This window comes from Oryx dammah, mitochondrion (genome assembly GCF_014754425.2).
Source record: "Oryx dammah mitochondrion, complete genome".
NCBI lineage: Eukaryota > Metazoa > Chordata > Mammalia > Artiodactyla > Bovidae > Oryx > Oryx dammah.
Window position 1 is genome coordinate 2,183 of NC_016421.1, and position 14,574 is coordinate 16,756.

General features: G+C 39.8%; 13 protein-coding genes across 13 annotated transcripts, besides 23 other annotated features; 12 read left to right on the forward strand and 1 right to left on the reverse strand. All coding sequences in view use genetic code 2, as the record gives it.

The window, feature by feature from the left end:
- Window positions 1-478, forward strand: part of an rRNA (l-rRNA) that runs on past the window's edge.
- Window positions 479-553, forward strand: a tRNA (tRNA-Leu).
- Window position 554: 1 nt separating this feature from the next.
- ND1 (NADH dehydrogenase subunit 1) lies at window positions 555-1,510 on the forward strand. The gene has a single exon. A coding segment is annotated over exon 1 (956 nt).
- Window positions 1,511-1,579, forward strand: a tRNA (tRNA-Ile).
- Window positions 1,577-1,648, reverse strand: a tRNA (tRNA-Gln).
- Window positions 1,649-1,650: 2 nt separating this feature from the next.
- Window positions 1,651-1,719, forward strand: a tRNA (tRNA-Met).
- ND2 (NADH dehydrogenase subunit 2) lies at window positions 1,720-2,761 on the forward strand. Its single transcript has one exon. A coding segment is annotated over exon 1 (1,042 nt).
- Window positions 2,762-2,828, forward strand: a tRNA (tRNA-Trp).
- Window position 2,829: 1 nt separating this feature from the next.
- Window positions 2,830-2,899, reverse strand: a tRNA (tRNA-Ala).
- Window position 2,900: 1 nt separating this feature from the next.
- Window positions 2,901-2,973, reverse strand: a tRNA (tRNA-Asn).
- Window positions 2,974-3,005: an origin of replication.
- Window positions 3,006-3,072, reverse strand: a tRNA (tRNA-Cys).
- Window positions 3,073-3,140, reverse strand: a tRNA (tRNA-Tyr).
- A 1-nt stretch (window position 3,141) lies between these two features.
- Window positions 3,142-4,686, forward strand: COX1 (cytochrome c oxidase subunit I). Its single transcript has one exon. It carries the CDS (start codon window positions 3,142-3,144, stop codon window positions 4,684-4,686), a length of 1,545 nt encoding a protein of 514 aa, YP_004935412.1.
- Window positions 4,684-4,754, reverse strand: a tRNA (tRNA-Ser).
- Window positions 4,755-4,759: 5 nt separating this feature from the next.
- Window positions 4,760-4,827, forward strand: a tRNA (tRNA-Asp).
- A 1-nt stretch (window position 4,828) lies between these two features.
- COX2 (cytochrome c oxidase subunit II) lies at window positions 4,829-5,512 on the forward strand. The gene has a single exon. The coding sequence runs from the start codon at window positions 4,829-4,831 to the stop codon at window positions 5,510-5,512; it is 684 nt and encodes a 227-aa protein (YP_004935413.1).
- A 3-nt stretch (window positions 5,513-5,515) lies between these two features.
- Window positions 5,516-5,584, forward strand: a tRNA (tRNA-Lys).
- Window position 5,585: 1 nt separating this feature from the next.
- Window positions 5,586-5,786, forward strand: ATP8 (ATP synthase F0 subunit 8). The gene has a single exon. It carries the CDS (start codon window positions 5,586-5,588, stop codon window positions 5,784-5,786), a length of 201 nt encoding a protein of 66 aa, YP_004935414.1.
- ATP6 (ATP synthase F0 subunit 6) lies at window positions 5,747-6,427 on the forward strand. The gene has a single exon. The coding sequence runs from the start codon at window positions 5,747-5,749 to the stop codon at window positions 6,425-6,427; it is 681 nt and encodes a 226-aa protein (YP_004935415.1).
- COX3 (cytochrome c oxidase subunit III) lies at window positions 6,427-7,210 on the forward strand. Its single transcript has one exon. A coding segment is annotated over exon 1 (784 nt).
- Window positions 7,209-7,277, forward strand: a tRNA (tRNA-Gly).
- On the forward strand, window positions 7,278-7,623 carry ND3 (NADH dehydrogenase subunit 3). Its single transcript has one exon. A coding segment is annotated over exon 1 (346 nt).
- Window position 7,624: 1 nt separating this feature from the next.
- Window positions 7,625-7,693, forward strand: a tRNA (tRNA-Arg).
- ND4L (NADH dehydrogenase subunit 4L) lies at window positions 7,694-7,990 on the forward strand. Its single transcript has one exon. It carries the CDS (start codon window positions 7,694-7,696, stop codon window positions 7,988-7,990), a length of 297 nt encoding a protein of 98 aa, YP_004935418.1.
- ND4 (NADH dehydrogenase subunit 4) lies at window positions 7,984-9,361 on the forward strand. The gene has a single exon. A coding segment is annotated over exon 1 (1,378 nt).
- Window positions 9,362-9,431, forward strand: a tRNA (tRNA-His).
- Window positions 9,432-9,491, forward strand: a tRNA (tRNA-Ser).
- Window position 9,492: 1 nt separating this feature from the next.
- Window positions 9,493-9,562, forward strand: a tRNA (tRNA-Leu).
- ND5 (NADH dehydrogenase subunit 5) lies at window positions 9,563-11,383 on the forward strand. The gene has a single exon. It carries the CDS (start codon window positions 9,563-9,565, stop codon window positions 11,381-11,383), a length of 1,821 nt encoding a protein of 606 aa, YP_004935420.1.
- ND6 (NADH dehydrogenase subunit 6) lies at window positions 11,367-11,894 on the reverse strand. The gene has a single exon. The coding sequence runs from the start codon at window positions 11,892-11,894 to the stop codon at window positions 11,367-11,369; it is 528 nt and encodes a 175-aa protein (YP_004935421.1).
- Window positions 11,895-11,963, reverse strand: a tRNA (tRNA-Glu).
- A 4-nt stretch (window positions 11,964-11,967) lies between these two features.
- CYTB (cytochrome b) lies at window positions 11,968-13,107 on the forward strand. The gene has a single exon. The coding sequence runs from the start codon at window positions 11,968-11,970 to the stop codon at window positions 13,105-13,107; it is 1,140 nt and encodes a 379-aa protein (YP_004935422.1).
- Window positions 13,108-13,110: 3 nt separating this feature from the next.
- Window positions 13,111-13,180, forward strand: a tRNA (tRNA-Thr).
- Window positions 13,180-13,245, reverse strand: a tRNA (tRNA-Pro).
- Window positions 13,246-14,574: a D loop.

A 14,574-nucleotide genomic window follows, 5' to 3' on the forward strand; every position in this document is an offset into this window, starting at 1 on the left:
AAAGAAAACAAACTTAATCACCAAGAGATAACAGCACTCTTTATGAATTAGCAGTTTTGGTTGGGGTGACCTCGGGGAATAAAAAATCCCCCGAGCGATTTTAAAGACTAGACCTACAGGTCAAACCAAATTATCGCTTATTGATCCAAACATTTGATCAACGGAATAAGTTACCCTAGGGATAACAGCGCAATCCTATTCAAGAGTCCATATCGACAATAGGGTTTACGACCTCGATGTTGGATCAGGACATCCCGATGGTGCAACCGCTATCAAAGGTTCGTTTGTTCAACGATTAAAGTCCTACGTGATCTGAGTTCAGACCGGAGCAATCCAGGTCGGTTTCTATCTGTTATGTATTTCTCCCAGTACGAAAGGACAAGAGAAATGAGGCCAACTTTAACAAAGCGCCTCAAACCAATTAATGACCTCGTCTCAATTAACCTCACAAACAAACCCTGCCCTAGAGAAGGGCCCAGTTAAGGTGGCAGAGCCCGGTAATTGCGTAAAACTTAAACCTTTATATTCAGAGATTCAAATCCTCTCCTTAACAAATGTTCATAGTTAATATCCTTATACTAATTATCCCTATTCTCCTAGCCGTAGCCTTCCTAACATTAGTCGAACGAAAAATCCTAGGCTACATACAATTTCGAAAAGGCCCAAATGTTGTAGGCCCATACGGCCTACTTCAACCCATCGCAGATGCAATTAAACTTTTCATTAAAGAACCTTTACGACCTGCTACATCCTCAATCTCAATATTTATCCTAGCACCCATTCTAGCCCTAAGTCTAGCCCTAACCATATGAATTCCCCTACCTATGCCCTATCCACTCATCAACATAAACTTAGGGGTCCTCTTTATATTAGCTATATCAAGCCTAGCCGTATACTCAATCCTCTGATCAGGCTGAGCTTCCAACTCAAAATATGCCCTCATTGGGGCTCTACGAGCAGTAGCACAAACAATCTCATATGAAGTAACGCTAGCAATCATCCTATTATCAGTACTGCTAATAAACGGATCCTTCACCCTTTCCACATTAATTATTACTCAAGAACAAACATGACTAATCTTCCCAGCATGACCCTTAGCAATAATATGATTTATCTCAACACTAGCAGAAACAAACCGAGCACCATTTGACCTCACCGAAGGAGAATCAGAACTAGTCTCGGGTTTTAACGTAGAATACGCAGCAGGACCATTCGCCCTATTTTTCATAGCAGAATACGCCAACATTATTATAATAAACATCTTCACAACAACCCTATTCCTAGGAGCATTTCATAACCCATACATACCAGAACTTTACACAATCAACTTTACCATTAAATCATTACTACTCACAATCACTTTCCTATGAATTCGAGCATCCTACCCACGATTCCGTTACGACCAACTAATACACTTACTATGAAAAAATTTCCTGCCCCTAACACTGGCCCTATGTATATGACATGTATCCATACCCATTCTCCTATCAAGCATCCCCCCACAAACATAAGAAATATGTCTGATAAAAGAGTTACTTTGATAGAGTAAATAATAGAGGTTTAAGCCCTCTTATTTCTAGAACTATAGGAATCGAACCTACTCCTAAGAACCCAAAACTCTTTGTGCTCCCAATTACACCAAATTCTAACAGTAAGGTCAGCTAATTAAGCTATCGGGCCCATACCCCGAAAATGTTGGTTTATATCCTTCCCGTACTAATAAACCCAATCATCTTTACTATTATTTTAACAACCATTATATTTGGAACCATTATCGTTATAATTAGCTCACATTGACTACTTATCTGAATCGGATTCGAAATAAATATACTCGCTATCATTCCCATTATAATAAAAAAATATAACCCACGAGCCACAGAAGCATCAACCAACTATTTCCTAACTCAATCAACAGCCTCAATACTATTAATAATAGCTGTCATCATCAACTTAATATTCTCAGGCCAATGAACTGTAATAAAATTATTTAATCCAACGGCCTCTATACTTGTAACAGCAGCCCTTACCATAAAACTAGGAATAGCTCCATTCCACTTCTGAGTCCCAGAAGGAACCCAAGGTATCTCTCTGTCCTCAGGCCTAATCTTACTTACATGACAAAAACCAGCACCTGTATCAGTACTCTATCAGATCTCTCCACCCATTAACCTAAATTTAATCCTAAGCCTATCAATCCTGTCAATTATAATCGGGGGCTGAGGGGGACTAAACCAAACCCAACTACAAAAAATCATAGCCTACTCATCAATCGCCCGCATAGGCTGCATAACAGCGGCCCTGCGACCCAACCCCACCACGATACCACTAAACCCAGTCACCTGCGTCATTAAAACCTCCCCCATGTCTACACTATTCATAGCCCACTCAGCCACAGCTACTCGATCACTGTCACATCCACGGACCAAAGCGCCTATGATCACAGCCCTAGTTCCCGGCACCCTCCTATCAACGGGAGGACTCCCCCCACTGTCAGGATTTATACCAAAATGAGTAATCATCCAAGAAATAACAAAAAACGACAACAGTATTCTACCCACCCTCATAGCAATTACAGCACTATTAAGCCTATACTTCTATATACGACTTACATACTCCACCACACTTACAATATTTCCCTCCACAAACAACATAAAAATAAAATGACAATTCTCCACCATAAAACAAATAACCCTCCTACCAACAACAGGAGTACTATCCACTAAACTATTACCACTTACACCAATCCTATCAATCCTAGAATAGGAATTTAGGTTAAACAGACCAAGAGTCTTCAAAGCCCTAAGCAAGTATAATTTACTTAATTCCTGGTAAGGATTGTAAGACTACATCTTTACATCAATTGAACTCAAATTAACCACTTTAATTAAGCTAAATCCTCACTAGATTGGTGGGCTCTATCCTCACGAAATTTTAGTTAACAGCTAAATACCCTAATCAACTGGCTTCACTCTTCTTCTCAAGGGAAAAAAAAAAAAAGGCAGGAGAAGCCCCGGCAGAATTGAAGCTGCTTCTTTGAATTTGCAATTCAATATGTTAATTCACCACGGAGCTTGGTAAAAAGAGGAATTAAACCCCTGTCCTTAGATTTACAGTCTAATGCTTCACTCAGCCATTTTACCTATGTTCATTAACCGCTGATTATTTTCAACTAACCATAAAGATATCGGTACCTTATACCTTCTATTCGGTGCTTGAGCTGGCATAGTGGGAACTGCCCTGAGCTTACTAATTCGCGCTGAATTAGGCCAACCTGGGACTTTACTTGGAGATGATCAAATCTACAACGTAGTCGTAACCGCACATGCATTCGTAATAATCTTCTTTATAGTAATGCCTATTATGATTGGAGGATTTGGCAACTGACTGGTCCCCCTAATAATTGGAGCCCCCGACATAGCATTCCCTCGAATAAACAATATAAGCTTTTGACTGCTTCCTCCTTCTTTTCTACTACTCCTGGCATCTTCTATAGTTGAAGCTGGAGCTGGAACAGGTTGGACCGTGTATCCCCCTCTAGCGGGCAATCTAGCCCATGCAGGAGCCTCAGTGGATCTCACCATTTTCTCTTTACACTTAGCAGGTGTTTCCTCAATTCTAGGAGCCATTAATTTTATCACAACAATCATTAACATAAAACCCCCTGCAATAACACAATATCAAACTCCCTTGTTTGTATGATCTGTACTAATTACTGCTATCTTACTTCTCCTTTCACTCCCTGTATTAGCAGCCGGCATTACAATACTATTAACAGATCGAAACCTAAATACAACCTTCTTTGACCCGGCAGGAGGGGGAGACCCTATCCTATACCAACATCTATTCTGATTTTTTGGCCACCCTGAAGTATATATCCTTATTCTACCCGGATTCGGAATGATTTCTCACATCGTAACCTATTACTCAGGAAAAAAAGAACCATTTGGGTATATGGGAATAGTGTGAGCTATAATATCAATCGGATTCTTGGGGTTCATCGTATGAGCTCATCATATATTCACAGTTGGAATAGACGTCGACACACGAGCTTACTTCACATCAGCTACCATAATTATTGCCATCCCAACCGGAGTAAAAGTCTTTAGCTGACTAGCGACACTCCATGGAGGTAATATCAAATGATCTCCCGCTATAATATGGGCCTTAGGCTTCATTTTCCTCTTCACAGTTGGAGGCCTAACCGGAATTGTCCTAGCCAACTCTTCTCTTGACATCGTTCTTCACGATACATATTATGTAGTCGCACATTTTCACTATGTGTTATCAATAGGAGCTGTATTCGCTATCATAGGAGGATTTGTACATTGATTTCCACTATTCTCAGGCTATACCTTAAACATAACATGAGCCAAAATCCATTTCGCAATTATGTTTGTAGGCGTGAACATAACATTCTTCCCACAACACTTCTTAGGCCTGTCTGGCATGCCACGACGATACTCTGATTACCCAGACGCATACACGATGTGAAATACTATCCCATCTATAGGCTCATTTATTTCACTAACAGCAGTAATACTAATAGTTTTCATTATCTGAGAGGCATTTGCATCCAAACGGGAAGTCTCGACCGTAGACCTGACCACAACTAACCTAGAGTGACTAAACGGATGTCCTCCACCATACCACACATTTGAAGAACCCGCATATGTAAACCTAAAATAAGAAAGGAAGGAATCGAACCCCCTGTAATTGGTTTCAAGCCAACACCATAGCCACTATGTCTTTCTCAATTAATGAGGTGTTAGTAAAACATTACATAATCTTGTCAAGATTAAATTACAGGTGAAAATCCCGTACATCTCATATGGCATACCCCATACAACTAGGATTTCAAGACGCAACATCACCCATTATAGAAGAATTATTACATTTCCACGACCATACACTGATAATCGTCTTTTTAATTAGTTCGTTAGTACTTTATATTATTTCCCTGATACTGACAACAAAGTTGACCCATACCAGTACTATAGATGCACAAGAAGTAGAAACAATCTGAACCATTTTACCAGCCATCATTTTAATCATAATTGCCCTCCCATCTTTACGAATTTTATATATAATAGACGAAATCAACAATCCATCTCTCACAGTAAAGACCATAGGACATCAATGATACTGAAGCTACGAATATACAGATTACGAAGACCTAAGCTTTGATTCCTACATAATTCCAACATCAGAATTAAAACCAGGAGAACTACGACTACTGGAAGTAGACAATCGAGTCGTATTACCCATGGAAATGACAATTCGAATACTAATTTCTTCCGAAGACGTATTGCACTCATGAGCAGTGCCCTCCTTAGGACTAAAAACAGACGCAATTCCAGGCCGTCTAAACCAAACAACTCTTATATCAACCCGACCAGGACTGTACTATGGCCAATGTTCAGAAATCTGCGGGTCAAATCACAGTTTTATACCAATTGTCCTCGAACTAGTCCCACTAAAATATTTTGAAAAGTGATCTGCATCAATACTATAATATCGCCAAGAAGCTATGTCAGCGTTAACCTTTTAAGTTAAAGATTGAGAGCATATTAACTCTCCTTGACGACATGCCACAACTAGATACATCAACATGACTCACAATAATCCTATCAATATTTCTAGTCCTCTTCATTATTTTCCAGATAAAAATTGCAAAACATAACTTCTACTACAACCCAGAATTAGCATCAATAGGAACCCCAAAACAAAACACTCCTTGAGAAACAAAATGAACGAAAATCTATTTGCCTCTTTCATTACCCCTATAATTCTAGGCCTTCCCCTTGTTACCCTAATCGTCTTATTCCCTAGCTTACTGTCTCCTACATCAAACCGACTAATCAACAACCGCCTCATCTCTCTCCAACAATGAATACTCCAACTTGTATCAAAACAAATAATAAGTATTCACAATGCCAAAGGACAAACATGAACGCTAATACTAATATCCCTGATTCTATTCATTGGATCAACAAACTTACTAGGCCTACTACCCCACTCATTTACACCAACCACACAACTGTCAATAAATTTAGGCATGGCTATCCCTCTATGAGCAGGAGCTGTTATTACAGGCTTCCGTAACAAAACTAAAGCATCACTTGCCCATTTCTTACCACAAGGTACACCAACCCCACTAATTCCAATGCTAGTAATTACCGAGACTATTAGCCTTTTTATTCAACCAATAGCCCTTGCTGTACGACTAACAGCCAATATCACAGCAGGACACCTATTAATTCATTTAATCGGAGGAGCCACCCTAGCACTAATAAGCATTAGCACCACAACTGCCTTTATTACATTTATTGTCCTGATTCTACTAACAATTCTCGAGTTCGCAGTAGCTATAATTCAAGCCTACGTATTTACCCTCTTAGTCAGCCTATACTTGCACGATAACACGTAATGACACACCAAACCCATGCTTACCACATAGTAAACCCAAGCTCCTGACCCCTCACAGGAGCACTATCCGCCCTCTTAATAACATCTGGCTTAATTATATGATTTCACTTCAACTCAACAACCCTATTAATGCTCGGCCTAACAACAAATATACTAACAATATATCAATGATGACGAGATGTTATCCAAGAGAGTACATTCCAAGGCCACCATACCCCAACCGTCCAAAAAGGTCTTCGCTACGGAATAATTCTCTTTATTATCTCAGAAGTCTTATTCTTTACCGGATTCTTCTGAGCATTCTACCACTCAAGCCTTGCCCCCACACCTGAACTAGGCGGCTGCTGACCCCCAACAGGCATCCACCCACTTAATCCCCTAGAAGTCCCATTACTCAACACTTCCGTCCTCCTAGCCTCAGGAGTTTCGATCACCTGGGCCCACCATAGCCTCATAGAAGGAAACCGCAATCACATATTACAGGCCCTATTTATCACCATTGCCCTAGGCGTATACTTTACACTCCTGCAAGCCTCAGAATATTATGAAGCACCTTTTACTATCTCGGACGGAGTTTACGGCTCAACCATTTTCATAGCTACAGGATTCCACGGCCTCCATGTTATTATCGGATCCACTTTCTTAATTGTCTGCTTTTTCCGCCAACTAAAATTTCACTTTACCTCTAGTCACCACTTTGGTTTTGAAGCCGCTGCCTGATACTGACATTTCGTAGACGTAGTATGACTCTTCCTCTATGTCTCTATCTATTGATGAGGATCATATTTTTAGTATTAATTAGTACAACTGACTTCCAATCAGTTAGTTTTGGTATAATCTGAAAAAGAATAATAAACCTAATAATAGCTCTTCTAACCAACCTCACACTAACTACACTGCTTGTCACCATTGCATTCTGACTCCCTCAGTTAAACGCATACTCAGAAAAAACAAGCCCATACGAATGCGGATTTGACCCTATAGGATCAGCCCGCCTCCCTTTCTCCATAAAATTTTTTCTAGTAGCCATCACATTCCTCCTTTTTGATTTAGAAATTGCACTACTCTTACCGTTACCATGAGCCTCACAGACAACTAACCTAAACACGATACTCACCATGGCCCTCCTCCTAATTTTACTACTAGCTGTAAGCCTGGCCTACGAATGAACCCAAGAAGGATTAGAATGAACCGAATATGGTACTTAGTTTAAAATAAAATAAATGATTTCGACTCATTAGATTATGATTAAACTCATAATTAGCAAATGTCCCTCATACATATAAACATTATAATAGCGTTCGCGGTATCTGTCACAGGACTACTAATATATCGATCCCAGCTAATATCATCCCTCCTATGCCTAGAAGGAATGATACTACCACTATTCATTATAGCCACCCTAATAATCCTAAACTCACACTTCACCCTGGCCAGCATGATACCTATCATCCTACTAGTATTTGCAGCATGCGAAGCAGCACTAGGCCTGTCCCTACTAGTAATGGTATCAAACACATATGGCACTGATTACATACAAAATCTTAACCTACTACAATGCTAAAATATATCATCCCTACGATAATACTTATACCCCTGACCTGACTATCAAAAAACAATATAATCTGAATTAACTCCACACTTCACAGCCTGTTAATCAGCCTCACAAGTCTACTCCTTATAAATCAATTCAACGATAACAGTCTCAATTTTTCATTAGTCTTCTTCTCCGATTCTCTATCCACACCACTACTTATTCTAACTATATGACTTCTCCCTCTAATATTAATAGCTAGCCAGCATCACCTATCAAAAGAAAACCTAACCCGAAAAAAACTATTTATCTCCATACTAATTCTGTTACAATTATTTCTAATCATAACATTCACTGCTGCAGAACTAATCTTCTTTTATATTTTATTCGAAGCAACACTAGTCCCAACACTCATCATTATTACCCGATGAGGAAATCAAACAGAACGTCTAAACGCTGGCCTCTACTTCCTGTTCTACACACTAACGGGATCCCTACCCCTGCTAGTTGCATTAATACATGTTCAAAATACAGTAGGATCCCTAAACTTCCTGATCCTCCAATACTGAGTCCAACCAATACCCAACTCTTGGTCCAATATTTTCATGTGGTTGGCGTGCATAATAGCCTTCATAGTAAAAATACCACTGTATGGCCTTCACCTTTGACTACCTAAAGCTCATGTAGAAGCCCCCATTGCAGGCTCTATAGTCCTCGCAGCAATTTTACTAAAACTAGGAGGATATGGTATACTACGAATCACACTAATCTTAAACCCTGTAACCGACTTTATAGCATATCCCTTTATCATACTATCCCTATGAGGCATAATCGTGACTAGTTCGATCTGTCTCCGCCAAACGGATCTAAAGTCACTTATTGCATACTCCTCCGTCAGCCACATAGCACTAGTAATTGTAGCCATCCTCATCCAAACACCCTGAAGCTACATAGGGGCTACCGCCCTAATAATCGCCCATGGTCTTACATCCTCCATACTTTTCTGCCTGGCAAATTCTAACTATGAACGAATTCATAGCCGTACAATAATTCTAGCTCGCGGCCTACAAACACTTCTCCCACTCATAGCAACCTGATGACTCCTAGCAAGCCTAACCAACCTGGCTTTACCCCCAACAATTAATCTAATTGGAGAATTATTCGTAGTAATATCAACCTTCTCATGATCCAACATCACAATCATCTTAATAGGACTCAACATAGTAATCACTGCCCTATACTCCCTCTACATATTAATCACTACACAACGAGGCAAACATACCCACCATATCAACAGCATCTCACCTTCCTTCACACGAGAAAATGCACTCATATCACTACATATTCTACCACTGTTACTCCTATCCCTAAACCCAAAAATTATCCTAGGTCCCTTATACTGTGAATATAGTTTAAAAAAAACATTAGATTGTGAATCTAACAATAGAAGCCTATCATCTTCTTATTTACCGAAAAAGTACGCAAGAACTGCTAATTCTATGCCCCCATGTCTAACAACATGGCTTTTTCAAACTTTTAAAGGATAGTAGTTATCCATTGGTCTTAGGAACCAAAGAATTGGTGCAACTCCAAATAAAAGTAATAAACATATTCTCCTCCTTCGCACTAATAACCCTACTCCTACTAACTGTACCCATCATAATAACGAGCTCCAGCACCCGTAAAACTCCTAATTATCCATTTTACGTAAAAACAACTGTCTCATGTGCCTTCATCACCAGCATAATTCCTACAATAATATTTATTCACACAGGTCAAGAAATAATCATCTCAAACTGACACTGATTAACTATTCAAACCCTTAAATTATCACTCAGTTTTAAAATAGATTACTTCTCAATAATGTTTGTTCCAGTAGCATTGTTCGTCACATGATCCATCCTAGAATTCTCAATATGATATATACACTCAGACCCCAACATTAACCAATTTTTCAAATATCTACTCTTATTCCTAATCACTATACTCATCCTTGTTACCGCAAATAATCTCTTTCAACTGTTCATCGGCTGAGAAGGAGTGGGAATTATATCTTTCCTACTTATCGGATGATGGTACGGACGAGCAGATGCAAACACAGCAGCCCTACAAGCAATCCTATATAACCGCATTGGCGATATTGGATTTATCCTAGCAATAGCATGATTCCTAACCAACCTCAACACTTGGGACCTCCAACAAATCTTTATACTAGAACCAAATAACTCAAACCTACCCCTAATAGGCCTAGTATTGGCTGCAACAGGAAAATCTGCACAATTCGGTCTACACCCATGGCTACCTTCCGCAATAGAAGGCCCAACCCCTGTCTCAGCATTACTTCACTCAAGCACAATAGTAGTAGCAGGTATTTTCCTGCTTATTCGCTTCTACCCACTAACAGAAAACAACAAACTCATTCAATCTATTATATTGTGCCTAGGAGCTATCACCACATTATTCACAGCAATATGCGCCCTTACCCAAAACGACATTAAGAAAATCGTTGCCTTTTCTACATCCAGCCAACTAGGCCTTATAATAGTAACAATCGGCATTAATCAACCCTACCTAGCATTTCTCCATATCTGCACTCACGCCTTCTTCAAAGCTATACTATTTATATGCTCCGGCTCTATCATCCACAGCCTGAATGACGAACAAGACATCCGAAAAATAGGGGGTCTATTTAAAGCAATACCATTCACCACAACAGCCCTTATTATTGGCAGCCTCGCACTCACAGGAATACCTTTCCTTACCGGATTTTATTCTAAAGACTTAATCATTGAATCCGCCAACACGTCGTATACCAACGCCTGAGCCCTTTTAATAACACTAATCGCCACCTCTTTCACAGCCATCTATAGCACACGCATTATCTTCTTCGCTCTACTAGGACAGCCCCGGTTCATAACCCTTATTAATATCAACGAAAACAACCCCTTCCTAATTAACTCAATCAAACGCCTACTAATTGGAAGCCTCTTCGCAGGATTCATCATTTCCAACAATATTCCCCCAACAACAATTCCCCAAATAACTATACCCCACTACCTAAAATTAACAGCCCTAATAGTCACAATCTTGGGCTTCATCCTAGCACTAGAGATCAGCAATATAACCCATAACCTAAAATTCAACTACCCATCAAACACCTTTAAATTCTCCAACCTACTAGGATACTATCCCACAATTATGCACCGCCTAACTCCCCACATAAGCCTAACAATAAGCCAAAAATCAGCATCATCCCTCCTAGACCTAATCTGACTAGAAAATATTCTACCAAAAACCATCTCATCTACCCAAATAAAGATATCCACCATAATCACAAACCAAAAAGGCCTAATCAAATTATATTTCCTTTCTTTTCTAATCACTATCCTCACCAGCACAGTCCTACTTAATTTCCACGAGTAATCTCCATAATAACTACAACACCAATTAATAAGGATCAACCAGTCACAATAACCAATCAGGTACCATAACTATACAAAGCCGCAATCCCCATAGCCTCCTCACTAAAAAACCCGGAATCCCCAGTATCATAAATAACCCAATCTCCTACCCCATTAAATTTAAACACAATTTCAATCTCCCCATCCTTTAACACATAATAAACCATCAAAAACTCCATCAATAACCCAGTGACAAACGCCCCTAAAACAGTCTTATTAGAAACTCAAACCTCAGGGTACTGCTCAGTAGCCATAGCCGTTGTATAACCAAAAACCACCATTATACCCCCTAAATAAATTAAAAAAACCATTAAACCTAAAAAAGACCCACCAAAATTCAACACGATACCACACCCAACCCCACCACTCACAATTAACCCCAACCCCCCGTAAATAGGTGAAGGCTTTGAAGAAAACCCTACAAAACCAATCACAAAAATGATACTCAAAATAAACACAATATATACTATCATTATTCTCACGTGGAATCTAACCACGACTAATGATATGAAAAACCATCGTTGTCATTCAACTACAAGAACATTAATGACTAACATTCGAAAAACTCACCCACTGATAAAAATTGTAAACAACGCATTTATCGACCTCCCAGCCCCATCAAACATTTCATCATGATGAAACTTTGGCTCCCTACTAGGCATCTGCCTAATCCTGCAAATCTTAACAGGCCTATTCCTAGCGATACACTACACATCCGACACAACAACAGCATTCTCCTCTGTCGCCCACATTTGCCGAGACGTCAATTATGGCTGAATCATCCGATACATACACGCAAACGGAGCATCAATATTTTTTATCTGCCTATTCATACACGTAGGACGAGGCCTCTACTATGGGTCATATACCTTCCTAGAAACATGAAACGTCGGAGTAATCCTCCTATTTACAACAATAGCCACAGCATTTATAGGCTATGTCCTGCCATGGGGACAAATATCATTCTGAGGAGCAACAGTCATCACCAACCTTCTCTCAGCAATCCCATATATCGGCACAGACCTGGTCGAATGAATCTGAGGAGGATTCTCCGTAGACAAAGCAACCCTTACCCGATTTTTCGCCTTCCACTTTATTCTCCCCTTTATTATCGCTGCCCTTGCCATAGTCCATCTACTCTTTCTCCACGAAACAGGCTCCAACAACCCTACAGGAATCTCCTCAGACACAGACAAAATCCCATTCCACCCTTACTATACCATTAAAGACATCTTAGGCGCCCTACTACTAATTCTAGTCCTCATACTACTAGTATTATTCACACCCGACCTACTTGGAGACCCAGACAATTATACCCCAGCAAATCCACTTAGCACGCCCCCTCACATCAAACCTGAATGATATTTCCTATTTGCATACGCAATTCTACGATCAATCCCCAACAAACTAGGAGGAGTTCTAGCCTTAGTCCTCTCAATCCCAATCCTGGTACTCGTACCCGCACTCCACACATCCAAGCAACGAAGCATAATATTTCGACCAATCAGCCAATGCATTTTCTGAATCTTAGTAGCAGACCTATTAACACTCACATGAATCGGAGGACAACCAGTTGAACACCCATACATTATTATCGGACAATTAGCATCTATCACATACTTCCTACTTATCCTAGTACTTATACCAGTAGCCAGTACTATTGAAAATAACCTTCTAAAATGAAGACAAGTCTTTGTAGTATATTAAATACATTGGTCTTGTAAACCAAAAAAGGAGAACAACCAACCTCCCCAAGACTCAAGGAAGAAGCTATAGCCCCACTATCAACACCCAAAGCTGAAGTTCTATTTAAACTATTCCCTGGAGCGCTATCAATATATCTTCATAAACACTAAGAGCCTCCCCAGTATTAAATTTCCTAAAACCCCCAAAAAATCAACACAAATTTCCCACCCCATAACCCACACACCTGCACGCAGGAAACCCCTACAATACCACTATAAACAAATACTACATACATATATTACACCCACATAACCCACTCTACCGTACATGAACCAACACACGCAATCACTATAGACATGACATACATACAATATATCAAACGACCTACTCATATAAACCAATATAGACAGACCAACATACTACGGACACAACATGTGCGTAGCATATTAAACACCCACGTACAAAATGTACAGAGTACATTAGTGTACCACAAACATTGTATGTAACACATTAAATGGTCTATTTTATATATACAAGTCAACACACATGCTAATGTACTACAGACATAACATGTATGTAGTACATTAAATGACTTCTTTATGCGTGCTGTACTAGTACACACGGGCCGGTGTACTACGGACATAATATGTATATAGTACATTAAACTATTGTCCCCATGCATATAAGCCAGTACATACAAATTAATGTATCATAAACATGATATGTATATAGTACATTAAATTACCATCCCCATGCATATAAGCCAGTACAATTCACTTATTGACCGTACATAATACATAGCATGTTTAATCGTACATGGCACATTCAAGTCAAATCTATCCTCGTCAACATGCGTATCCCCTCCACTAGATCACGAGCTTAACTACCATGCCGCGTGAAACCAGCAACCCGCTTGGCAGGGATCCCTCTTCTCGCTCCGGGCCCATTACTTGTGGGGGTAGCTAACAAATGAACTTTATCAGACATCTGGTTCTTTCTTCAGGGCCATCTCACCTAAAATCGCCCACTCTTTCCCCTTAAATAAAGACATCTCGATGGACTAATGACTAAATCAGCCCATGCTCACACATAACTGTGCTGTCATACATTTGGTTATTTTTTAATTTTCGGGGATGCTTGGACTCAGCTATGGCCGTCTGAGGCCCCGACCCGGAGCATATATTGTAGCTGGACTTAATTGCATCTTGAGCATCACCATAATGGTAGGCACGAGCATTACGGTCAATGGTAACAAGACATGGCCTGTCATCAAGCATGGATATTACAGTCAATGGTTACAGGACATAAGCATTAATATATTCCCCCTGAACCTTCCCCTATATATCTACCCCATTTTCAACACACTCCCCCCAAGATACTAATTTAAATTTATCCTATTCCTAATACTTAAATTAGCACTCCAAACAAAGTAAGTATATAAGCACCTGGGCCATCCTATAACACACA